We start from the raw sequence: 26,687 nt of genomic DNA, 5'->3' as shown, positions 1-26,687 counted from the left end.
TCTGTGCCGAACCATTTATTGCCTAGTCCCACTGACCTGCACTTGGACCATATCCCTCCACACCCCTCTCATCCATGAACCCGTCCAAGTTTTTCTTAAATGTTAAAAGTGACCCCGCATTTACCACTTTATCCGGCAGCATATTCCACACTCTCACCACTCTCTGCGTGAAGAAGCCCCCCCATTCCCTTTAAACTTTTCTCCTTTCACCCTTAACCCATGCCCTCTGGTTTTTTTCTCCCCAAGCCTCAGCGGAAAAAGCCTGCTTGCATTCACTCTATCTATACCCATCAAAATCTTATACACCTCTATCAAATCTCCCCTCAATCTTCTACGCTCCAGGGAATAAAGTCCCAACCTATTCAATCTCTCTCTGTAACTCAGCTTCTCAAGTAGTCCATCAGTACTGCACTGGAGTGTCAGCCTTGTTTTTGTTTTGAGCGTGGGGCTTGCACCCAGACTTTGTGACTCAGGCAAAATTGCTACCAATTGAGCCACAGCTGACTCATGCAAAATAACTGTGACTTAATCTATATTGGAATCCTGTAGATTAAATCACCACCACCATATTTATAGTTCTCTAATTTTATGTTTTTCGCCATTTAAATAAGGATTAAGCTGTGCTTTCTAAATTAACAAAAGTATATTCTGTTGCAATTGACTGTGTACCATCCCATCTAATTGCCCTTTTAATAATAATAATATCTGGTGGATTTTTATTTTAACTATGAATATAACGTTCCAGCTAATGGAGTTCAGCCCACATGCACATAATGCATTTGACTCAGTATGGAAAATTAGGTCTAAGTAAAGATTTGCATTTATATACCACTTTTCATGACCACCTGAAGTCTGAAAGCACTTTAGAGTCATTGAGTACTTACGAGATGTAGTCACTGTTGTCATGTAGGCGTTGTGGCAGCTAGTAATAGCACAACAAACTCTCACGCACAACAATTTGATAACCCAATAATCTGTTTGTGATGTTGATTGAGGGATAAATCTTTGGCAAGAGTACCTGGGATAATTCCCCAATTCTTCTTTGAAATAGTGCCATGAGTTTTTAATTTCACCCCAAGCAAGAATATGGGGTCTCTGAAAGATGCCACCTGCAGCAGTGTGGCAGTCCATCAGTACTGCACTGGAGTGTCAGCCTTGTTTTTGTTTTGAGCGTGGGGCTTGCACCCAGTCTTTGTGACTCAGGCAAAATTGCTACCAATTGAGCCACAGCTGACTCATGCAAAATAACTGTGACTTAATCTATATTGGAATCCTGTAGATTAAATCACCACCACCATATTTATAGTTCTCTAATTTTATGTTTTTCGCCATTTAAATAAGGATTAAGCTGTGCTTTCTAAATTAACAAAAGTATATTCTGTTGCAATTGGCTGTGTACCATCCCATCTAATTGCCCTTTTCCTTGTGCATCACATTGATAATCTGAGGACCAGCAGACACTTAATTATCCCCTCCTAGGCAGGCCACAATGCAGGTTCATAAGATCAAAGGATCAGTCATTCAATTTAAGCAGCGTCCATTGTTGGGTTGATTCATTCATGTTGTTTTGTCCTTTACTTTTGGGCAAGTAGTGAGGTAATGGAAAGCAGCCCACAATACAGCATTTTCAATCATTCCCTGAAAACTGAAGGAGTACAGTCTTGGTTATTGCAAAATAATCTAGCCCAAAAACTATTTCACAGCTTTATCTTAGAACCCTGTAGCTTCTGAGGTCTTCCTTTCCATTGCAGATATACCAGCAATTGAGTCATTTGCCCCCCTCAATAAGTTGCCATTGGGCGGCACAGTGGCACAGTGGTTGGCACTGCAGCCTTACAGCACCAGGGACCTGGGTTCTATTCCCGGCTTGGGTCACTGTCTGTGTGGCGTTTACTCATTCTCCCTGTGTCTGCGTGGTTTCCTCCGGGTGCTTCGGTTTCCTCCCACAGTCCAAAAATGTGCAGGTTTGGTGGATTGGCCATGTTAAATTGCCCCTTGGTGTCAGGGGGACTAGCTAGGGTAAATGCATGGGGTTGTGAGGATAGGGCCTGGGTGATATTGTGGTCAGTGCAGACTCAATGGGCCAAATGGCCTCCTGCACTTAGGATTCTATGATTAAATAAGACCATTCACAGGGTTCTATGTTAGGTCAAATCTGATGCAGTTTAGAACTATAGAATAATAGAATCCCTACAGTGCAGAACAAGACCATTCGGCCTCTCAAGCCTGCACCAACAATAATCTCACCCAGGCCCTTTTTACTCCATGTATTTACCCTGCTGATCCCACTGACACTAAGGGGCAATTGAGCATGGCCAATCAATCTAATACGCACATCTTTGGACTGTGGGAGGAAACTGGAGCTCCCAGAGGAAATCTGTGCAGACACTGGGAGAATGTGCAAATTCCACGTTGACAGTCACCCGAGGCTGGAATTGAACCCAGATCCTTACTGCTGTGAGGCAGCAGTGCTAACCACGGCGCCACCAAACCGCCTCTTATTGATGTATAAACTTAATGGACGAATCCTTGTTTTCTAATCCTCTAAAGTAGCTGTTAATTTGATTCGTCCACATTGCTACTTTTGATTTAATTACTGTGTTGCTGTGTTTATAGACAGTGTAGCCAACTATGTAATCTCTGGTAAGTGCCATTCATATGTGCTCTTCAAATGTGCATTGATCAAGACGAACAAAATTTGTCCCATTATTGCCACTGCAAATTACTTAATGCTGGAGGCATAATTACTGATTGTCACATAGCTATAACTAACATAACACAAATTTCAAATGCAGTGTAACAAGAGCTGCACATTCACTGTGCCAGCAGTTTCTAACTGTGCCCTTTGGGATCTGTAGTTTGCATGAGCGTCAGATGAGTGACTAATTACAACTCCCAGAGTACCCGCTGTTAAATTCAATGTGGCTTCACTTACCTAAGTAGTGTATATTTCCAAGCCGTTCAATTATAGGCAACCCAGCCAAACAATCTGACTCATGAGGTGTAAATAGGAATATAGATACATATCATTGTCCCTTAAGCCTGATTACACCATAGCTAATTGTATTTTAACTCCATCCACCTGCTGCAAGCTTTTGTCTATTCACTTGTGCCTTACCCACATGACTTCATACAAAGGCTAGATGACAATGGTGCTTAGCCTATTCAAATAAAAGAAAGCTAACGACATACTTAGTTTATGTAGTACTTTTCACAATCACAAAACATCCCAAAGCGCTTTGCAGCAAACTAAGTACTTTGAAGTGTAGACATTGTTCCAATGTAGGAAACAACTACCAATTTACCCACAGCAAACTGCCACAAACAGCAACGTGATAATGAGCGGGTAATCCGTTTTTATGATTGATTGAGAGATAAATCACTGGACAAAAATACCCCCCTCCCCTCTTCAGTATTGTGCCTTGAGATTTTTGTAATTTTGTAATAAGTGGCAACAACTAGTCTTGCTTGACTTTGAAAACATGCTGTAAAATCTGAATTTTCAGAAGAATAGGGCATGTTTTCACATGGTAGGTGGTAAGAATTGCAGTTGTCATCAACTGCTGGTGAACACTGTTGATGGCACAGACAGGTGTGCATGGCACTATCACCATTGTGAATCTCGCATTAATTCTTTGACTCATTAGGTGATGAGTGTAGGTCCAAGTAGAATGCTCCCATGTCTGAGTGACTGCAGTAGGAAGACTCATGGGACATGTTGGTTGGACTTTGACTGGCTTTTCATTTTATTTGTAGATTGCTGTGAAATTGACCAGCACACCATCCGAACTGTTACATGACGAGTCACTGTTACAAGTCTCATGCTGATTATCTATCTCAGACTGACTCATGGGGCAGACGAGGCCTCCTTTAACATCTCATTTGAAAGATAGCATCTCCAACAGTCCAACACTCTCGCTACTGTTTTGCCAGCCTTGATTTTTGTGCTCAAGTCCTAGAGTGGGACTTGAACCCACAATCTTGTGACTCAGGCAAGAACTGACCCCTAACCCAGCCCTCAGCTGGAAATAAAATTAATAGCAATTACTCTAGAAATTGTAATTAGTCATCCTTGAATGATGTAGGAGCAGAAATGCACTTGTCCTACCTCTTTCCTACACTAGTGGTGTTAAAATGTCTCCCCAGCTGAAATTGACTAGGCTTCAAATCAGGAGTGAAATTTGGAAACTCTCTAATTTCCTGTCTTTGTTTACGTTGCCTATTTCATTTGCATACTGAGCTATTCTATGAAATTTGATGTTAGAAACTAGAAGCAGGAGTTGGCCATTCAGCCCTTTGAGCTTGCTCCACCATTCAATATGATCATGGCTGATCATCAAATTCAATATCCTGATCCCCCTTCTCTCTCCCCCCCCCCCACCCCCCCCCCCCCCCCCCCCCACCCCCATAACCTTCGATCCCTTTAGCCCTAAGAACTATATCTAATTTCTTCTTGAAATCTCTCGACGCTTTGGCCTCAACTACTTTCTGTGGTAGTGAATTCCACACATTCACTACTCTCTGGGTGAAGAAATTTTCACCTCCGTTCTAAAAGTTTTGCTCTTAAACTATGACCCCAGTTCTGGATTCCCCCGGGAACATTGTTTCTGAATCTACCCTGTTAGAATTTTATAAGTTTTTGAGATCCCCCCTCACTGTTCTGAACTCCAGTGTATACAATCCTAACCAACTTAATCTATCCTCATATAACAGACCTGTCACCCCAGGAATCAGCCTGGTAAACCTTTGCTGTACTCCCTCTACATCAAGAATATCTTTCCTCAGATAAGGACACCAAAATTGCACACAGTATGCCAGGTGTGACCTCACCAATGCCCTATACAATTGCAGTAAAACATCTCTATTCCTATATTCCAATCTCTTCACTATGAAGGCCAATGTACCATTTGCCTTTTTTGCTGCCTGCTGTACCTGTATGCTTACTTTCAGCGACTGAAGCACAGGGACACCAAGGTCTTGCTGAGTATCCATCTCTCTCAATTTACACCCATTCAAGTAATGTCTCCCTATTACTGTTTCCAAAGTGGATAACCTCACATTTATCCACATTATACTGCATCAGCCATACTTATGCACAGACACTCAGCCTATCCAAATCACGCTGAAGCAACTCTGCATCCTCCTCGCAGCTCACTCTCCTCAACGTTGTATCATTTGCATATTTGGAGCTAATACATTTGGTTCCCTCTGCCAAATCATTAATATGTGAACAGTTGGGGTCCTAGCACAGATCCCTGAGGTACCCCACTAGTTGCTGCCTGCCAATCAGAAAAAGATCCATTTATGCCAACTCTTTGCTTCCTATCTGCTAACCAGCTTTCTATCCATCTGAAGACATTACCTGTAATACCATGCGCTTTAACTTTACATAGTAGCCTGCTATGTGAGACCTTGTCAAAAGCCTTCTGTAAGTCTAAATAAACCACATGTTCTCCTCAGTAAACTCTACTAGTTCCATCCTCAAAGAACTCCAATAGATTCGTCAAACATGATTTCCCCTATGTAAATTCTTGCTGACTTTGATACTACTGCTTTCCAAATGCTAAATTATATTCTAGCAAGGTTCCCAGTACTAGCGTCACGCTCACAGGTCTATAGTTCCCGGTTTTCTCTCTCCCTCCCTTTTTGTTACTACATAACAGTTAAATTGGAATTGCTAACACTCATTTGTGCTTATGATTTACATGACCTGCTTCCCTATAGTGATAATATACATGAGAAACTTGATCATCTTCCTTGTGCTTTAACTTTTGTGCTGTCTAGCAGTATCACCAGAGGTACTATAACCTTTTTAAAAATGTAACTGTATAGCCTTGAGTGTTCTACAGGAAGGAATTCATTTCTATGTGGATATTTTCCTTTATCCATTGAAATGCATGCCTTACATATGGCATGAAATGGAATCAACCATTTTGCAGCTATCTCAGTTAAGTCTTTCTCGACAGAGTGAATTCTAGAAGAGCATATTTGCCTCTTAACTGGCATCAGTCTAGGGCTATTTCGATTTTGCATTTAGACCGTTGAATTATTTGTTAATTACAAAGTTAAGTATTAAATGCCAGAGTGCTTTTGTTCAGCCTTTATTAAGCTCGATGTGAGAAGTTGCACAAGCAATCTCTGCAGATGCTCATACATATGTGCTCTTCAAATTTGGATACCCTTCAGCTAATACACCAGGCACCTCTTCAAGCATTGTACCATTAAAACTAAAGTTTGCTTTACATGTTCATTAGTTAACATTTAACAAGACACTTGTCCTCCCTTGTTGGTTCCCTTTTGCCTCAGCTTCATATTTGTGTCCCCTTCAATAATCCTCCTCCATGCCTAGAAATGGATTTTTCATCACAAACAGTTTCCTGTCTTTGTACTGTAATTAGGCTAATCCTTTCCAACTTTCTTCCTCCCATTCATTATTCTTTTATTGTTTTGAGCACTGATAATTAAATAGCAATTGAATCTCCTCTCCTTGCATCTGCCCCACCACCTTTGTTTTTTTGGTGATGTCTGGGCTATCCAATCCTCATTTCTCAAAGCTTTTATTTCACCAATACTCTTGCATAGCAGGAACATCCATTATCAATACAATACTGTCAGTTGAATAACTGTTAGTCCCATTTGGACCCTTGGATGTAATTCTACTCTTGCCTCCTACCTAATTCCTGAATTTTCTACTCCAATTTCCTATCCTGTAACTTGTTTCACAAAATATTTTTCAGTTTCTTGCTCTTTGAATTATAGATTTCAGTCTGGGGATAGAGTGGGTATATAATGTCTGATACGAAGAATTGCTTGGATCGCCTCATTCTCCAAGGGCAATTTCACTTGGAGATGGATCACATTATAATGCATTGATACCAGTGTCTTATTGATTTGGGTCTTTTTCATTTGTAGGACATGCAGAATTGTTTGATATGGGGCACCTAGCCATTGCAGTAGTTGTAAAAATGTCTGTGTTGGTCATGCAATGTTTTTCCCTTTTGTCGGCTGTATTTAGACAATTTCTCCTCCACATCCTAGCCTCTTGTATTAAGTAATATAAAAAAAACATTATTTCACAGGATGAGGTGTCATTGAGCATTTGTTGCCTATCCCTAATTGTCCTTTAAGATAATGGGGACTTGCTTTCTTGAACCCCTGCAGTTCATGTGGTGTAGGTGCAATCGGCCTTGTTAGGAAGCGAGTTTCAAGATTTTCGACCAAGCAGCAGTGAAGGAATGGTGATATAGTTTCAGTCAGCATGATGTATGGCTTGGAGGAGAATTTGCAGGTGGTGTTTCCACGCATGTGCTGTCATTGTCCTTCTAGGTGATAAGAGATCGTGGATTTGGAAGGTGTTGTCGAAGGAGCCTTGTTGAGTTGCTGAGGTGCATCTGAAAGATGGTACACACTGCTGCCACAATGCATTGATGATGGAGGGAGTGAATGTTTAAGGTGGTGCATGGGGTGCTGATCAAGCAGGCTAATTGGTCTTGGATGCTTTTGAGCTTCTTAAGCGTAGTTGGAGCTGCACTCACCCAGATATCCCATCATACTCCTGACTTATGCTTTTTGAACAGACTCTGGGGAGTCAGGAAGTGAGTTACCTGCCACAGAATTACCAGTCTCTCACCTGCTATTGTAACCAAAGTACTTGAATGGAAGGTGCCATTTCAGCTTCTGGTCAATGGTAATTGAGGTTTCTTTCAGCTTGTTTGGGTGACAGTGAGGATGGGCTAACTGACCATAGTACTGCAGTACAGGAAGCCATTCAAGTTGGGAGAGCAACAAGGAATGCAGTGGTAGGTAGGGATAGTATAGTCAGAGGGATTGATACCGTTCTCTGCAAAAAGAGCTGAGAATCCAGGTGATTGTATTGTCTGCCTCATGCCAGGGTTTGGTACATCTGCTCATGAACAGAACTTGCAGTGGGAGGGGAGGATCCAGTCGTCGTGATCCATATAGGTACCAATGACATAAGCAGGACAAAGAAGGAGGTTCTGCATAATCAGTGTAACGACCTAGGCACCAAATTAAGAAGCAGAACCTCAAAGGTGACAATCTCTGGTTTGTTAACTGAGCCGCGTGCAAATTGGCATAGGACAAATTGGACTGGAGTGATGAATGTGTGGCTCAAAAACTGGTGTGGGAGAAATAGGTTCCGGTTCATGGAGGACTGGCATCAGTATCAGGGAAAGGGGTATATGTATTGTTGGGGCAGTCTACACTCGAATAGTGCTGGAACCATTGTTCTTGAGAACCACGTAATTAGGGAAATAAATATGGTTTTAAGCTAAATAGTGGGGGCAAGGGATCAAATTTCGGAAGATCCCGTAGATCAAAGAGCAGAGACAAGGCAAAAGAGAAAGGTATTATTCCAGGATATGGAAAACAGGCCATGGCAGGAAGGGTGAGAGGATGCAAATCTAACAGTAAGTCAACAGATGAGACTAGAGTTAAAGTTTATTTATTAGTCACAAGTAAGGCTTAAATTAACACTGCAATGAAGTTACTGTGAAATTCCCCCAGTCTCCACACTACGGCACCTGTTTGGGTCAATGCACCTAACCAGCACGTCTTTCAGACTGTGGGAGGAAACTGGAGCACCCAGAGGAAACCCATGCAGACACGGGGAGAACATGAAAACTCCACACACTGACCCAAGCCGGGAATCGAACCCGGGTCCCTGCCGCCGTGAGGTAGCAGTGCTAACCACTGTACCACCGTGCTGCCCCCAGGCGGTTCTAAAATGAAAAAGGATAAAACTAAAAGCTCTGTACCTGAGTTCACTGAGCATCTAGAACAAAACAGATGAACTGAAAGTGCACATAGAGATGAATAAGTACGATTTGATAGCCATTATAGAGACATGATTGCAGAAGGATATGGACTGTGACTTGAATATTGAAATGTACAGGAAATTTAGGAAGGACAGGAAGTGAAGAAGAAGTGGTGGGGGTTGCTGTGTTTGTTAATGATGGTATTAGCACAATATAGAGGATAGCCCAAGTTCAGAAAACCAGGATGTGGACACGAGAAATGATAAAGGTGAGAAGTCACTTGTGGAAGTTGTGTAGAGGCCCCCAAACAGTAAACACATGAAAGGAAGAAATAATTTGAGCTTGTCAGAAAGGCATAACAATAATCATGAGGGGATTTAATTTGCACACAGACTTAGTCAGATAGGCAAAGGTAGCTGGGATAAGGAGTTCATTGAATGTTTTCGGGATCATTTCTCAGAACAGCATGTTCTGGAGCCAACAGGAGAGCAGGCTATACCAGAGCTGCTAATATGCAGTGAGATGGGAGATGATCTTGTGAAGACACCCCAAGTTAGCAGCAACATACGATTGAATTTTACATTCAATTTGTGTGAGAGAGGAGTGCGTCGTAGACTGTTTTTAAAAACAAGGACAATTACAAGGACATGAAAGTTGAGCTGGCATTGGCAAACTAAACTGGCAAATTAGGTTAAAGCGATGGGTCAATAGAGATGCAGTGCTAAAAATTTAAGGGGATGTTTCAGAATGCATGGAATCAATATGTTCCAAAGAGTAAGAAAAGGTCCAAGAGATGGACCCACCATCCATGGTTAACAAGAAAAATTAAAGCATATAATTATGCAAAAACAGATGGCAGATCAAAAGATTGGACAGAATAAAAGGAACAGCAAAGGATGACTTAAAAATTAAGGAGAGAAAAATTATAGTATACGAGAGAAAGCTAGCCAGAATACAAAAACAGATAGTAAGAGTCTTTATAAATATTTTAAAATGAAAAGTTAACAAAGTGAGTGTTGGTCTTCTAGAGTCTGGAGAGTTGATAATGGAAAACAAGGAGATGGCAGATGAATTGAAGAGGTATTTTGCACCAGTCTTCACTACAGTCTTCACCAGAGCAGGTACAAGTAACATCCCAAAAGTAGCTATAAACCAGGAAATGGAAGAGATTAACTCAGGAAAATTACAATTACCAGCGAAGTGGTACTGTGTAAATTATTGGAGCTCTGAGCTGACAAGAGCCTGTGTCCTGATGGACTTCAACCTGGGGTCTTAAAAGAGGTGCCTAGTGAGATAGTTGATGCGTTGGTTTGGTTTAAGTTTTCCAAAACTCCCGAGGTTCAGGGAAGGTGCCATTAGATTGGAAGATAGCAAATATAACTTAGGCAAAAAAAAAGGTTAATCTTTTTGTTTGCCTATATTAATTTATCGTATCTTAAACCCTTCCAAGATTTTCAATGCGCAGTGAACAAAGTGTTCTCTTGCACCCTGAAGCTGTCATCCACTTGATTCATCTCTGCTAATCTTTTTAATTGTTTTCTTCATTACCTTATCGTGCTCTCACATGCTGTCTATACTTATTCTATTTACTATTGCTGACCCTGCCATTTCTTCTATTCCTAGCCATTCTGGTGAAGCTTGTTTCCTTTCCCATTTGGACTCTTTAGTCTCATCTTTCACAGCCCTTGGCTCCTGTTTCCAATTTTGCATTATCATTTTTATAACTAATTCTAATATTTAATCTATAATATGTGTGTATAACTTCCTCCACATTATTCTGTCAACCTATCCAAGCTCATATTTAACACAATATGTACAATCTCAATGTTACTATTATATAGTACAGTTCTTGATTCTATTAGTTCCCATCTGTTTACACTAGTTGTTTAGTTGGACTAGGCAGATGGGGTTCTTTTCTAGTCCCTCGTTGGAAAAGCACTGGGAGTGGGACCAGCTGCAGAGAGCTGGCACAGACGCAAAGGGCCTAATGACCTCTTCCTTTAGCCATTCTTACCATTATATTGAATGCTCTTCTGGTTTTCAGCAAAGATCCTTCTTCACAACATGTTTCCCCACCATTTTTTCCCTTCCCATGCATCATCTCCCTATTTGTGGTCATCATTTACCTGTGATGCAAGACAAATTGACATCCGTTCCTCAGCATCTATACACATTTTATAGGGTTCACACTGATCCCCATTACATTGTTTGTATTGGATTTCCTTTTCCCATTTTTGAATGGTCAATTTCAGATTGTTTTTTTAAATCAGTTTTCCAGTTGTCAGCTCACCTAATAAAAGGAGATACCAATCCCTTGGTTTTTGTAGCTAACAGCAAATCATCTATTGCAACAGACTTTCTTGTTTAGCCTGCCTTTCCATTCAGAAACAGGTTGAAGTGCTGGAAGCTCTGAATGTACAAGACCAACAAAACTAGTACAGCAAGTAATTACCTTTGGCAATTGAAGTTAATTAACTGCTTACTTGAGGAGCTATAGAGAGTGGAGGTAAAGTTAATGACACTAGCAGTTTCTGAAATTATTTTTTTACTTTTAAAATTAATCCATGTCATGCAATTTTAATATAATGTATGAAACCAATTTCCCATATTTTTCCATAACTTTCTTGGGGTACCATCTTAAATTGAAAAGAACACTCAACAACTATGAGTGCCTGTACAGGGTTATTGTTAGGAAAATAAGGTATAATTTTAAGTGGGTTTAATTTAATGTATCTGTGCCTGGAAGGATAAACCTAGAGTTAACTTCATGTTAGACAAAAGTGTTTATATGTGTGGGGGTTGGTTTCAATTCCAACTACAATTCTATTATGCTTAGAGAGGGTTACAGTATGGAGAATAAATAAGCCAGCAGCGGTTGCTTAGCAACTGGGGCCTTATGAGGTAGAGAAACTTTAATGTTTTAGTTTAGCTAATTTGATTCCAGTTGGAGATGGGGGGGAGAGAGAAGGCAGTGCTCTCAGCTGTGCTAGAAGCAGTTGATTTTAGGCTAAACAAGAAACATCTCTCAGCGTTGCTAGAAAAAAAGCCATACTATGGAGTAATGATTAAGGAAACAGATATCGGAAATCTAACGTCCAGCTAGTTAAGGAAACTAGGGAAATGAGAAGTTTCCAAGGAAGTCTGGAGTTAACAGAACAGAGGAAACTGAGAACCAGAACAGATGACTGTTCAGTAAAGTCAGAGTTGAAAAGGCATTGGATCCTGAGACTGTTCTTTAGAAATTTTAACTTTCAATGTGGACTTTTATCATTTTCTTTTCCTAACTTTTTTGTAACACCTTAAGGGTTCAAGGCATGTAATAACTCTGCACCCTCTTGCACGATCCTTTATAATCCTCTGAGGCAAAGCAGCCGTTGACTATATCAGATCTTCCTCTTGCCACAGGTTTTTGTGTTCCAGACTGCCTCATCTAGCAGTTTGAGTGAAATTTGCAGCCCTCTGTTTTTCTTTTAACGACAGATTAGATCAGTCTCGCAGATCTTCAGTTTCTTCAGCAAAACTTTCTTGACATCAGTCTTTTTGGTCATGTAGACCTCTGTTTTTTGACCATGCAAGTCCTCATGGTACCTTTCCCCCTGGGATTTGGGGAACATCTGGCTCCCACATGGAGATGATCAGTCTTCCCATTCTATGTTTTACCTAAAAGAACCATTCTCCCTACCCTAGATGACTGTAAGAATTGAGAACTATGCAGCTTGTCTTGTAGTTTCCTCTTGCCACTAGCAAATCATGATGCTGTACAACTTTCTACTTGACTATCGCATTTATACAATTTAATTGATACTCTCATGTTCGTTATCCTATGTTTTGCTACATTGTTGTCGACTTTGGAAGAAGTCTATCACTTCTCCAAGGGCACATCTAGATTGAGTGGTTCAGGTTTCACTTCAGTCTAGTGACAGCCATCCCCAGCTTTCAAAAGGCCACAAGTTCAGTTCAGTTGGGGCTCGTTCATCGATGTTGTTGCATGGAGGGTAGAAGAGAGCTAGGACTGTATTCTGATTGTGTAACACCTCTTCACACCATGCTTAATAAAGACAATGAGAACTCTGGCATCTAGGACCCATGCTTGATTCAACTTCATAATTAGGAAATATTCAATATTTAGAGAGCCAGCTAGGTGATTTAAATTACGTGCTGCAGAATACCTGTTAAGTATTTAACCATACATCAACATCCCCTTGAACAAGTTATCCTGGAAACCATCAGTAGCACGAGCAATGAAGGTTGTCTCTTCATCTTTTAATATCATGTTTGAATTCTGCCCTTAATTTCCCTGTTTAAATTAGTTTATTTTTGGTTGATTTGTTACACAAATATCAGTAAAGAAAAACAATCATTCATAACTTTTGACTCTATTGCATGGTAACGAAATTGATTTCTGACACTAAGTTTCTTCCACAATGTAACCAGGTGCAAGAAAATGGTGCCTGCTTCAAAGAGATTCACCATCCATCGAGCTTCAAATGTGCTGACACTCTCTCTGAAGCGCTTTGCAAACTTTACGGGTGGAAAGATCACAAAGGTAGTGCAGTTTTTGAGCTTCTATTTGTCTTAAATACCGTAAAGCAGCAAATTCTATGGGGTTGGGAGTGAGTGATTGTCTACCTCATAGCATGTTAAAACATTTCAAGTGAATTACCTTTCACAACCTCTAGCTTCTTTATGCAGCTCTGACTATTTCCTCAATTATCCTAATTTTTGCATTGTATACTTTTCAGTCAGCTTTTTCAGGCTCAAGCTGGATTTCAGGTTGGAGGTTTGTGATGTGGCTGCTTCTGCAGAGTACAGCTTTCCCATTCAGGCCCCCGAGAAAATGAATCTGGGGAGATTGTTATGGGGAACAAGGAAATGGTAAAAGAGTTGAAAAGATATTTTGCATCAGTCTTTACGGTAGATGATGCTTCGAAAGTTAAGTCATAAGAGCCCATGGTGTTAGAGGTAGGATATTGGCGTGGATAGAGAATTGGCTAATGGGCAGAAAACAGTGAGTGGGGTAAGGGGTTCTTTTTCAGGTTTGGGTCCTGTAACCAGTGGGGTTCCACCAAGGTCAGTGCTGGTGCCTTAACATTAGTAAGGGCCATATTAATGACTTGGAGAAAGGAAGCAAATGTACTGCAGCAAAATTTGCAGGTGACACAAAAATAGGTGGAAAGGTACAAGAGTGATACAAACAGTTTATAAAGAAATATTGATAGGTTAAGTAAGTGGGCAAAAAGTTGGCAAATGTGGTATAGTGGGAAAATGTGAAGTAGTTCATTTTGGAAGGGAGAATGAAAGAACAATGTTATTTAAATGGAGAAAAACTGCAGAAAGCTGTAAGACAAAGGGACTTGGGGATACTTGTGCACGAAACACAGAAAGCTAGCATACAGGTGCAGCATGTAATCCAGAAGGCTAATAAAATGTTGGTCCTTATTTCAAGGGTGGTGGAGTATAAGAGTAGAGAAGTCGTGCTGCAACAATACAAGGTACTGGTGAGACCACATCTGGAGTACTGCGAGCAGTTTTGGTTCCCTTATTTAAGGGGAGGTTATTTAATTAGAGGCAGTTCAGAGAAAGTTCACTACTGTGATAATGGTAGTGCAATAGATATATTTTTATGTTTTAAGGGGAATATTTAACAATTCTTGCTACAGACAGACGGTATGTTTGGAAGGAATGCAGTGAAGGTTTTGGGAGAGCAGGATAGTTACTCATTTCAACCTTGCAAATGTTTATTTTAAGTAGAGCAAATAGATTTTTGTTCTTCTGGAATTTCTGATTAGAGTGATTGACAGGGTCATTTGATAATGTGGTTAATGTGCAGAACTGGGTTTGCAGTAGAGAGAAAAAAGCTTCGGCAGAAAGCAGTTAGTTGTAGCTGAAGCCTGGTTGGGGTTAGAAGGATTTTTCAGGCTTCTGGACCTCTCTGAAACCAAGTATGTTTTGGTTTGCTAGCTGTATTTATTTAAAAGTGGGTTTGATTTATGCATGAATGGGGCTTATCTGAAATTGGAACAGTCATAAGCTAGAAAGTAATGTTGCTTCCTTTCATTTTAAAATATGTTCAACTGTTAATGGTTAAGCTGCTTCATTTGTTATAGTTAAACTGTGTTATTAAATAACGTTTCACTATAAAATATCTCTATTTTGTCAGTGGGATCATTGCTGGAAAGAAATATCCAATCCTCACATTTATGCCAAGTAAAAAAAATTGTTGGGGTCTAGTCTAGCTTCATAATGTACCTTGGGGTTCTGGTCTGGGATCCTGACACTCGGATAATCCGTGGTATGGAGGGATTGTCTTATGAGGAAAGGTTAAACTGGTTGTGACTACTCATTGGAATTTAGAAGAATGAGAGATGATCTGATTGAAATATAGGATTCTTCTGGGACTTAACATTGTAAATGCTGAGAGGATGCTTCCCCCCATGCGGGGGAGTCTAGGAGCAGAGGGCAATCTCAGAATAAAGGGACACCAATTTAATACTAAGATGAGGAGGAATTTCTTCTGAGGCTTTGGATCTCATTACCACAGGGAGCTGTGGGGACAGAATCCTTGTGTATATTTAAGGCTGAGATAGATTTTTGGTCAGTAAGGCAATCCAGGATTACGGGAAGAAAACAGGAAAGTGGACTTGATGAATGTCGAATCAGCCATGATCCTATTGAATGGTGGAGCAGGCTCTACTCCTGTTCCTACTACTTATGGTCGTATGATAGTTTCCTCCATTAAACTTATCCTATATTCTTTGCCATGGCTAAGGTCCATTTCTAACATCTACCTAAGGTAGAACAACAATATTCATTTGTGTGTGCATGCATTCGTTCATTCATTTCTGCATTCATTCACGTGTTTTCTGTCTGGAGACTAGTCTTGGTTCATTTAAGTATGGAAAAATATCATTCTACTTACTAAGATAGCTCCTTTTAACAAATCATATCTAATTTGTTGTCTTAGACCTTCCATAATTTATCTAATTTTTTGGGAGTGAAGAATCCAACACAAGAAATATGGCATTTAGTATGTGATCAGTAATGTAAGTCTTTCTTTTTAGGAAGTGAGGTACTCGGAGTATCTGGATGTTCGACCCTATATGTCACAGTCAAATGGAGAGCCAGTTGTGTATGTGCTTTATGCAGTATTGGTACACTCAGGATTCAGCTGCCATGCTGGACATTACTACTGTTATATCAAGGTAATTGTTCATGAAAGTTCATCTAGAAAAGCATTTGCAGATAGTATCCAATCTACAGCTTCTAGGTTTTGGATTCATGCAGTAATTCATTTGTATATCTTTTGAATATACTTTTGTCAAGGAAAGTTACCAGCTTTCACATGTCTACACGCGCTAGCAACCATATTTGAAATTAAAAATGCAAATAAATTTATTCCCAGGCCAGTAATGGACAGTGGTACCAGATGAATGATTCTATTGTATCTTCGAGTGACATCAGATCAGTGCTAAACCAACAAGCCTATGTGCTCTTTTACATCAGGTATTTAAGCAAAATATTTATTTAAAATTGGTATTTCACGAATCTCAGAATTTTTTCGATTCTTTTACTGAAATAATGATTCATAATTTTTCAGATCCCATGATACAAAAAATAGCTCAGAACATTCTAATCACCCTGGCCAGTCATCTCCAAGGCCACCTGTCAATCAACGATTGACTACCAACCAAACCATGTCTGGCTTTATTGGACCACAGCTCCCTCCACACAGGACCAAGGTAGGAACAATTAACAGACCAGTTGACTTAGTTCGATCAGTTAACCATTTATTTCTGACCTGGTTGCATAAACTGTGCCATAAATAATCTCAACATATTTCTGTTTTGAATCCCAAACATTGTTTGTATGAGAATATCCAAGTATGGATCCAGGTAGTAGAAATGCAATTCCTGCATCAAGAGTTGATGGGGGCGTACTGGTAATGTTCATAGAAACCCAGTTCAACCCATAGAGTCTGCACCAACAACAATCCCACCCCAGGCCCTATCCCCGTAACCCTGCATATTTACCCCGCTAATCCCTTTAACCTACACATCCCGGGACAATATGGGCAATTTAGCATGGCCAATCAACCTAACCCGCTCATCTTTGGACAGTGGGTGGAAACTGGAGCAGCCCGGAGGAAACCCACGCAAACACGGGGAGTATGTGCAAACTCCACACAGACAGTGACCCAAGCCGAGAATCAAACCCAGGTCCCTGGAGCTGAGAGCCAATCACTGCCAATGCGCTGCCCAATGTTGCTGGACTCATGGCAGCTGGTGGAATTTGAATTCAGTTAATAACTGGAATGGAAAGCTAATCTCAGTAATGGTGACCATGAAACTGTAATCGATTATCTTAAATACCCATCTGGTTCACTAATGTCCTTTTTAGGGAAGGAAATCTGCCATCCTTACCTGGTCTCCATCTCTTTCCATCCTCGGTGTCAATTACATTACTCCCTGTTGCCTCACCAGCTTCCAAATTCCCTTCCTTCAAGGAAAGAAATGTGGAGGTGACACTTTAAAGATCAGCTAGTGGACAGAACGAAAAAATTGCAGATATATTTATGTATTCCAAACAATTGGATATGGTTCTCACTCCCATTCTTGAATCTCTAACCATACCAACATGCACCCAAATTGAATTGACACCAATGTTCTACACCACAAGTTCCATGTTTCCACATTGTATACCTTGAATCTTCCATTTATTATTTGTGAGATGAATAGAAAAGAAAAGAATTTGCAAATGGTCACAATTCAAACACTGAAAGCATTTGGTTAGTGAGTGGCGATTATAACCGATGAAATCAGGTGCTACTGCGACGCGTTAGGAAAGCAGGTCAGAGTTTTAATGACATTGTAAAAATCAATGATAGGGTCAGTTTTACTCAACCTAATTGAAAAGCATCATAATGCAGAGGAGAGGGTTCAGGGAATAGTGATTATCCCAGGCCTTGGGGGTTTAAGGTTTGAAGATCCAAGCAACTTTGTTGCTGTTTCTGAGGGGAGGGATGAGTGATCTTTAAAGGTACAAAGAGTGAAGCAAGCAAGCTGTTTAACTTGGGACATTGAGTATAGGGCTAGAGGGCATCATTACAAAGTTCATAAGCAAGATCATGATTGAAGATTTAGAGGAAACAAAGTTTCTTCCACAGGCTAATGGGCACCTGCAGTCAATACTTGCAGAAGTGAGTTAATTTAGGGGAATTAAGACCCTTGAAACAAAGCTTTAAAAAGAATTGTTTAATATAATCTGATTTAAACAGTGAGGAATGTAGTGCTAAGAATTTGAATGATCTGATGATTTGCATTGTGACTTTGATTTATGAGAATTGGACTTGTTATATATGGGCTCTGGATTAGCCAAAAGGCCTGGACTTCCTAAATTGTAACGGCACGGTTAGTTTTTGTTTGTGGCCTTTGAACTAAAAGATTTCTGCCTGTCTAGATTCAGGCAGGCACAGCATAATCCTTGTTCTGTGAAACATCACAAATAAGGACCTACTCCCATCCTTGTTAATGTTGCTCTATGCTGGATATTAGTTTAATGAAAATAGCCCAAATCTCGTTCTGTTGGTATAAAACCAAATATTGTAGATGTTAAAATCATCTAGTATGGTGAAATAGAAATTTTTATTTAAAATCAGAAGTTTGATTTTTAAATGACCTGCATGTGAAATCAGGGTCTATTTTCCTTTTCGATTTTCCAATATGCAAAGATTGGAAGGATAGGAAAAAAGCTGACCTTTTTTCTTTTGATAGTCTGCTATTTTAATTTGTTCATGAAGTGAAGGTTAAATTGAATTTCCAATTAGCTCTGTTGATATTAACTTACTTTTAAAATATTCTAAACATTTTGTACTTAATTGTTTTCCTGCATTGCAGAACTCAAATCACTTAACAAATGGAAACTGCTCACAGAAAGAAGTCCCCAGCAGTGCAGCACCCAGTACAAGTGGAATCAGGACCATTTCTACTCCACCTGGACCCTCTCAGAGCCGGTCATTGCCCAGACCAAGTGTGATACCTGAATCTTCCAAAAGGCAAAAACTTTCCTTCAGTATACAACCTTCCAAGCAAGGGACAAGGCAAGCTCAGACCCAGGCCAGCCTCCATTGTAGTCCGTTGGAGAATTTGTATAAAGCTCCACCCAGTGTTTCCCATACTAATATGTCTCCATCTACCTCAGGAACCTCAGCCACAGGATCCCCACCCTCTGCTCCAACTGCTATAGCCGTCACAGCTGCTAAGCCAGTAGCATCCAACACTGCTTCTTCTCACTTAATGGTTAATGGTCAGTCCAAAGGATCTTCCAGTTCTTTGGTTCCTTATAATGAAGAATCTTCAGAGGACTCTGATGAAGAACCTAAGGGCTCGATAAAGGAAAATGGTTACATGAAGGCTGTGAATGGAGCGATTAATGGAACTCGACCCAGTACACATCTCAAAGTAAACTCTGCGTCTGTAGCCACCAGTGACAGTTCCCACTCTGAGAATCTGCCTGAGGGAGTTGCAACAAAAACTGAAGCACTTGGGGAAGTGGATGATCGTGGAAAACATCATCAGCCCTGTGAATCCACTGTTACTCAGTTGCAGCCTGTGAATTGTTCTGCAAATGGTTTATCAACTACAAAGGGATCACCAGATAAAGTAAGTAATCTTTGGAAGAGTTAGATTGATTTACATCTGCTCATTATTGCCCTTTGAAACAGAGGCCAGGATTTTCCAGTCCCACCTGCACCAGTTCCCACCATGGGTGGGACTGGAAAATTTGGAGAGCAGCTATCAGTTCACATTTTTCAAATTATTCTTTTACACAAAGGTTCCATGCACTTTTAACAATGAATCCAGGATTTACCATTTCTCCTTTAGGATTTATTTGTCTTGACTCTTGTACAAACTGTTCACAATTGCTTTAACCAGCGATTCCCAGGCTCCATTAAGATGGCGTCAAGCTTTTGATTTACCTCGAGTCTGTTTTCCCACTTTAAATCTTGTCACTCTAAACACTTTGTTTACTTTTCCCCTTGAATTCTCATGACCAATACCTAGATCTATAAGACTCGGGTTCGAATCCCACCGTGGCCAATGGTAAAATTTGAATTCGGCAAGAAAACCCCGAACCAGAGTTGCTTTCCATCTGCTTACTGACTGAGCAGTTTCATGGTAATGCCTGGAACTGAGCGGATTCCCACTGATTGCACATTTGCTGGATGATGATCATTTCCCCTTACCTGAGCTGTCCAGTTTCTAGTTTTAGTTTTAATAACTCTAGAGCTAAAATCCTGCTCGATGACAGGATCTAGTAAATGATGGTACATTTTATTCGATCCCCTACTCAATAGTTTACCATTTGAGAAGGAGTATGTTCCATTATTGCAGTGATTGTACTTGTACGTCACCATCTTAGGTTTAACGAGCATAGGGGATGGCCATGAGCAATTGAAACCTGCACAATGGTTTCATCACAATATCTTTTGGCCAGTAGATGGCAGCAGGCACGGGGCTGTAAAGGAGAAATCCTATTTAACTTTGCTGAACGATGTAGCTTACATAACACTGGTCTCATGCAAAATGCACCAAAGCTGAGGCTTTTAGTGCTAAAGTTTTAAGCTATGGCCAGGTGTATGTTACAGTTTGGAAAACGCAAGGAATTCTGAGAAATGAGCCAGAAGCATAACCGCTTTGATTTCCAGTCCTTCCAACCCACAGAATATTACATCCTCCAATACATCTTTGATCTTCAATTTTTATCATCTCTTTTGATGTATTTTTACACATGGCAGGTAAGGAGGGTTTTTAAGTAACTTGTGCAGCTTTTAATATTTATCTGTAGACCTGAAGCTGATGTTTCAGCATCCTGTTGTTTGGTGTTACTGTGTAGCTCTGCATTGTATCGTGAAATAAAGGGATACTGAATATTAAGAGGCAAAGCTACGGTTCTAAATGATTAACTAACTGGAAGAGAACTTTACCAGAAAATGTGATTTCACAGGGATATTCATCTGCACATTATGGTTTACATAAACAAAGTACCCTTAATCATTTGTAATGTTTTGTAAGCTCCTGTCAATTTTATTTGAAGTGGACCACTTCATTTTGAATTACTGTCCAGTCATTAACTCTGTGACAAATACTAAATTAACTGTAGCACTTGTGCCATAACCAATTTTATTTAACCCATTGAGCACCATGGATGAGTTAGCATAAACTTGGGAGCAAGAGTAGGCCATTCAGCCCTTCCAGCATGCCCTTCCATTCAAAAAGCTCATGGCTGATCTGGTTGTATTCTGTACTCCACATTTCTATCTGTCTTATAACCCTGGACTCCCTTGACTTTCAAAAATCTGTCTAACGCTACCTTGAATAAATTCTTAGTCTCTACTGCTTTCTGGGGAAGAGAATTCCACACACACACTAACCACTCTTTCAGAGAAATCATTTCCTTATCTCCATCTTAAGTGGTACACCTCTTTTTCTTGGTTCTAGTCTTTACCACAAGAGGAAACGTCCTCTTAGTATCCAATCCCCTCGGGATCATAAGTCTCAATAAGATTACCTCTCATTCTTCTAAACTCCAGTAAATATAAGCCCACCCTGTTCGACCTTTCCTCATGAGATATACCCTTCCACCCAGGAATGAATTATTTGCGTGCGTGTTTCTCTGCGTGTGCCCGGGGTTGGGGGCGGCATGTGTGCGTTTCTGTAAGTTTATTATTCCATCACCTTAGTAATCCCTAACAAGTTACTTTGGTATCTCTCTTTTTTGGGCTTTGCACAGCACATAGCCCATTCCTGGCCAGTACGTGAGCCTTGCACAGAAACGGAGCTTTTATTTACATGAGAAAGATCAAGTCCTTAAAGCTAAAGACAGGTTGTAATGAGAAGAGAAGGAATATGTCTTTTCACTGTTGTATATTTTAGTTTAGTTATAGAAACAAATATGAGCGATTTGGAATGGAGAACAAGAGAAACATCTTTACACAGTCACGTGCCTATAGAAATAAATTTCAGGGTATATGATTGTGGCAACTCCTATGTCAGCGGTCATATTTTGAGTGGGGAATCAAGAAAGGACATGAGGATTAAGATGAGAGAATGCAATTAGGATTTTTTTTTTTAAAGTATATTCAATTTTTGCAAATCTGAACAAGCTGTTGCATGGTACATTTCGTCAAAGAGACCAAAACCCATATCATCGTCAGACTCTTCAGATTCTTCCTGTTTCTTCTCTTCCTTTTTCTCTCCAGCAGCAACTGGGGCAGCAGTGGAAACAGCTGCAGCAGCAGCTGGGGCACTGCCACCAGCACCGACGTTGCAGATCAGACTGTTGATGTCAATATTAGCCAATGCCTTGGCAAACAGACTGGGCCAGAAAGGCTCAATGCTCACACCAGCTGTCTTGATCAGGGCATTGAGTTTGTCTTCGGTGGCGGTGACTTCGTCATCATGCAGGATGAGCGCGCTGTAGATACAGGCGAGTTCCGAGGTGGAGGCCATGGCGCTGCCTGTCTGCGGGGTCCGATGATGCTAGTCGCCGGGGGTAAACTCGGCCTTAGCTTCGATCAGAAGAACCGAGCACTTCCGAACCGGGCAGAGCGAGAAGAGCTTTGGTGCAGGGTGGATGCCAGTTTCCCTGTTTTAATTTCTATATTTGGTATATAATTTGCCTCGTGTCAAGCGTGATGTCTTCCATCGGATTGCTGAAAAAGAACACAACATAAATAGGAACAGGCACGTTTAGACCATGTTGCTCATCGAGCCTGCTGCCCCATTTAAGATCATGTTTGATCTTCCACCTCAACTCAACTTTCCCACCTTCACTTGATTCCGATATCATTTGATTTCAACTTGATTCCAAGAATCTTATCAATCTTATTTAATGTACTCAATAAATGAGCATCCACATCCTTGGGTAGAGAATTCCAAAGATTCATAATCTCCATTTCCGGTCCTAACTGGCTGACCATTTATCTGAGACTGAGTTCTAATTATAGACTTTCCCAGTGAGGGGGAAACATACTCCTGGCATCAACTCTATCAAGTTCCTTAAGAATTTTATACAGTCATCTTTCATTCTCTTAAACCCTGGTATTCCGAAGGCTAGTGAACCATAATTTCCCTCATATAAACTCCAATGGTGTTGTAGTCAAGATCAGAAACTGCACGTCAAAATCTGCACTGAGAGCGGTGTGGCAGGTGATTAGTTAATTATAAGTAACTTGTGCAGAATGTTCTGAATGTCTAGGATACCAAAATCTTTCCAATTTCAAAAATGAGCCACATTATCCTTCACATGGTCGACTTGTAGTCTTGGCTGAGTTTATATTTGGGTGATGTGAAGTGATCCTTCCCTGCTTGGTTTACCTCTATATACCATGATACTCAAATCTGGAGCAAGCCAAGTGTGAACAGCTTTGGGAGATGGGATATCTACGCAAGATATTAGCAACGCATGATGATTAAAGTGCTGGCACGCAAATGAAAAAACTACTTCTATTTCTGTTATGATAATTAGTAATTATTTCAAATATTTTATCACAGGCTAGTACCGTTCCTCTGAATCCAAACACTGAAAATATAATGACGATCTCTGCAAGCAGTATAAAGCAAGAAATCGATTCGGAAGAAGCCAGGTAAGATTAGTGGTCCTGAATTGCAATAGTTATATAAGAACAGCTCAAGTCACATTATAAAGTGGATTTTTAATCCAATCTCTTGAAGATTAACTTTTGATGCAATAGTGTCAGCAGATATATATTGGTGTATACTTCAAACAAGAAAAAATTAATTTTTGTCAGTCTGGATTAGCAGAGCTAGCAGCAATTTGATGAGGGAGAAATGTTGACCGGGACTTTGGGAAGACTTTGTTCCTCTTCAGATAGAACCGTGAGATTCATACACACACGGTCTCAGGTTAACCTCTCGCCATGTTCGCCAGACAATGCTGCACCTCGTTAGCATGTCCACCTCGGTTATTTTATCAATTCCTAGGTTGGGGGTTGAAAGCACAGTCTCCAGATTTTGAGGTGAGAATGCTACCCAATTAAGTCAAGCTGGCACCGGAGTAGTTTGCGCAGCTCGTTAGCAACCCTGTCGAACCCTGATATGCTGCTCAAACTGTCCGTCCTTTGCTGTACCGAAAGAGTTTCCAAATTTTCAGGGGAGAGGAGAAAAAAAGATCTACAATTAAACATGGACCTAATGGCTAGTATAATTGGAGAAATCGTGAATCTGTCTTCGGGGTGCTTTTAATCAATCAAAGCTGCAAAGGAAATGTGGATGGTCATCTGCATTGTTCAGCTGTTTGCTATTCCAAACAGCTGAGCAGAGCTTGGCTAAAAATGCATCAGCTTATGGTTTGACATCTCCTCTATCAGACATGTTGATATTCTCAGCACTTTTAGTAGAATTGTCACCCAAAACAAACAAAGAACAATACAGCACAGGAACAGGCCCTTCGGCCCTCCAAGCCCGCGCCGCTCCCCGGTCCAGGATTGAATCCTGAATCCAGGATCCCCGCCCAATTTTCCAGCCTATCTACATACCAATATCCTATCCACCGAGCTGTCCCTCACAGCTACGATGCTTTGTTCATTACAACCTATTAACTCACCCCCACCCCCCCATTCCAGACCATGTGATCTCCAGGGAGAGGCGAAAAACGATCCGTGTGACTGATGGAGAAAGTGTAAGATTAATGTACATAGATTTTTGCAAGCAGGATTTCATCAATACAACCTGGTTAGAACTGCTGCCTCAGTGCCAGGGACCTGGGTTCAATTCCCGGCTTGGGTCAGTGTGCGTGTGGAGTTTGCACGTTCTCCCCGTATCTGCTTGCATTTCCTCTGGGTGCCCCAGTTTCTTCCCACAGTCCAAAAGATGAGCTAGTTAGGTGCATTGGCTGTGCCAAAATCTCCCTCCGTGTTCTCCCTCCGAACAGGCGCCCAAGTGTAGCAACTGGGGGATTTTCACAGTAACTTCACTGTAGTGTTAATGTAAGCATACTTGTGACTAATAAATGAATTTTACTTTAGATTTCACTGAACTATTAATTGAAGAGGGGGTGATGCATGAGAATGAGCATTGATAGCCGACCCATCTTTCTTCAATCTTTTTGTGTTCAAATGTTTGAGGTGCTTTTTAAGTAATCAATAAAATTTCTTTCTGTTACAGGGGAAATCAACACCACCACCTTATGTCTTCAAAGGCCAGTTCTGCAATAAATCACAGTGGTGGAGGTGGGGACGCAGACACAGTCCATGCGTACACGGCTGACAAACAAGCAAGCTTGCCAATCTCCCCACGAAAAGAAGCCACTGATGGGCCATCCACATCATCCACAGTTAATCTTTTTAAAAGCAACAGTGATCTTCAGAGAAATATCAATGAATGCCATCTTGCTAACAGCAGTTCCAACAGCCAGTGTCCTCTTCACAAAGTACAAGCAATCCCAGAAATGACTGATATTGAGAACCAGACTCATGAAAGATTAAGGCCTAGTCAGGTCAAAGAGGCAGTACAGATAGCTGACCAAGAAACCAATGGTCATGGTTTTGAAAATAAGCAGTCTAGTCAAGATTTAGGCAATAAGATACAGGAAATAGAAAATCACAGTAATAAATCTCAATCTAATAGCAACCAGGAAAGTTTCTTGGAAAATGAAACTCTGTCTAGTAAGGAATACTCTTATAATAAGGGAAGAACTAATCAAGATGAAAACTGTTCAGCAGGAAAGGATGATCATTACACCCAAAAAAATCAGTCTGACAGGGGAACAAATAATCAAAACCAGAATTGGGTAGTTGGAGAAAGTAGTCAACTTGTCAGTAAAGATCAGTCTCAAAAAGAGGAGGAACCGAATCAAGATGTACATCAAAAATCAGAACAGCAACCAACAAATCTAGGAAAATCTCCCGTTGAGGAAAGTTCAAATCGAAATAAGAATAGCATCTTAGAACAGGAAAACACTTCCGAAGATGTGAATCTGTCTGCAAGCAGAGTTTTGGCTGGTCCAGACGAAAACCGGGTTCAGAAGAAAGAGAACTTGGTTACTGTGCATGCAAAATCTCAAAGTAGGGAAAGGACTGATGCAGAAAAGAGTAGAATTTTACAAAAGGATAATTATAAGGGCGAATCCAATTATAGGCACAAATCCAGGGAACACAAAGATAGAAGATTGTATCAGAATGAAAGGGAGTTTGAAAAATCAGCGAGTTGTAGTTACAGGAACTGTTCCCACAAGCAGGACTGTTATCAAGACGGGAGAATTGATAAATATAGAAGAGATAATGAATGTCCAGCTGACAGGCAAAACTACTGTAATTCAAAGGCGGGATCATTGTTGGCTCATCATACTTATCACGATAAGTTTTATAGAGAGAAACACAACTCGGGCTCGAATGGAAGGACTTGCAGCAATCAGTTTGAACATAATGGACTAGAACACAAATATGAGCGTAAAAGAAAACGCAGCAACAGTGAGAATGGCGGAAGTGATGCTGAAAGGAAATGCAAAAAACTGTCGCGGGATCGGTCGTCTGAGGACAGGAGAATGAAAAAACATAAGAAATCAAAGAAGAAAAAGACATCAAAAGACAAATACAGAAATAGAGACCATAGGTATAATTCATTGCTTCCTTGGGATTGTTGTAGCCATTTTGTGTTCATAGCTTCCTGTATCAGTATTAAATGTTAAATTATCTGTTTAAATGTTTCAAAAACTTCACTGTTCGCAGAGTATTTTACAGCCCTCTAAATTTTTATTTTTGCTTATAACTAAGTTTGCCTGTGCATGCTTTATTTTTTTGACTGAGGCTGGTACCCGTCAGAGTCTTCAGGAGTCTCTTTAATCAGATACCAAAGAAACTGAGCTGAATCTTTGCAGTAGCTACTGTTGGTT

At 40.5% G+C, this 26,687-nt stretch overlaps 1 protein-coding gene and 1 pseudogene across 5 annotated transcripts in view; one reads left to right on the top strand and one right to left on the bottom strand.

The window, feature by feature from the left end:
- usp42 (ubiquitin specific peptidase 42) overlaps nucleotides 1–26,687 on the top strand; it is a 78,997-nt gene that overhangs the window by 41,484 nt on the left and 10,826 nt on the right. For all 5 annotated transcript variants that reach the window (XM_078240599.1, XM_078240601.1, XM_078240600.1 and 2 more), the window contains 7 exons: nucleotides 13,212–13,323; nucleotides 15,839–15,979; nucleotides 16,180–16,280; nucleotides 16,375–16,516; nucleotides 18,671–19,435; nucleotides 23,330–23,421; nucleotides 24,962–26,407. In XM_078240599.1, coding sequence (XP_078096725.1) covers nucleotides 13,212–13,323; nucleotides 15,839–15,979; nucleotides 16,180–16,280; nucleotides 16,375–16,516; nucleotides 18,671–19,435; nucleotides 23,330–23,421; nucleotides 24,962–26,407 — 2,799 coding nt within the window. The remainder of the gene's footprint in view (nucleotides 1–13,211; nucleotides 13,324–15,838; nucleotides 15,980–16,179; nucleotides 16,281–16,374; nucleotides 16,517–18,670; nucleotides 19,436–23,329; nucleotides 23,422–24,961; nucleotides 26,408–26,687) is intronic.
- Nucleotides 21,905–22,387, bottom strand: LOC144510896 (large ribosomal subunit protein P1 pseudogene; annotated as a pseudogene).

The sequence above is a fragment of the Mustelus asterias genome, chromosome 23 (genome assembly GCF_964213995.1).
Source record: "Mustelus asterias chromosome 23, sMusAst1.hap1.1, whole genome shotgun sequence".
Classification (NCBI taxonomy): domain Eukaryota; kingdom Metazoa; phylum Chordata; class Chondrichthyes; order Carcharhiniformes; family Triakidae; genus Mustelus; species Mustelus asterias.
The sequence above is the reverse complement of the archived record's forward strand: the minus strand, read 5'-3'. Positions and strand labels throughout refer to the sequence as shown.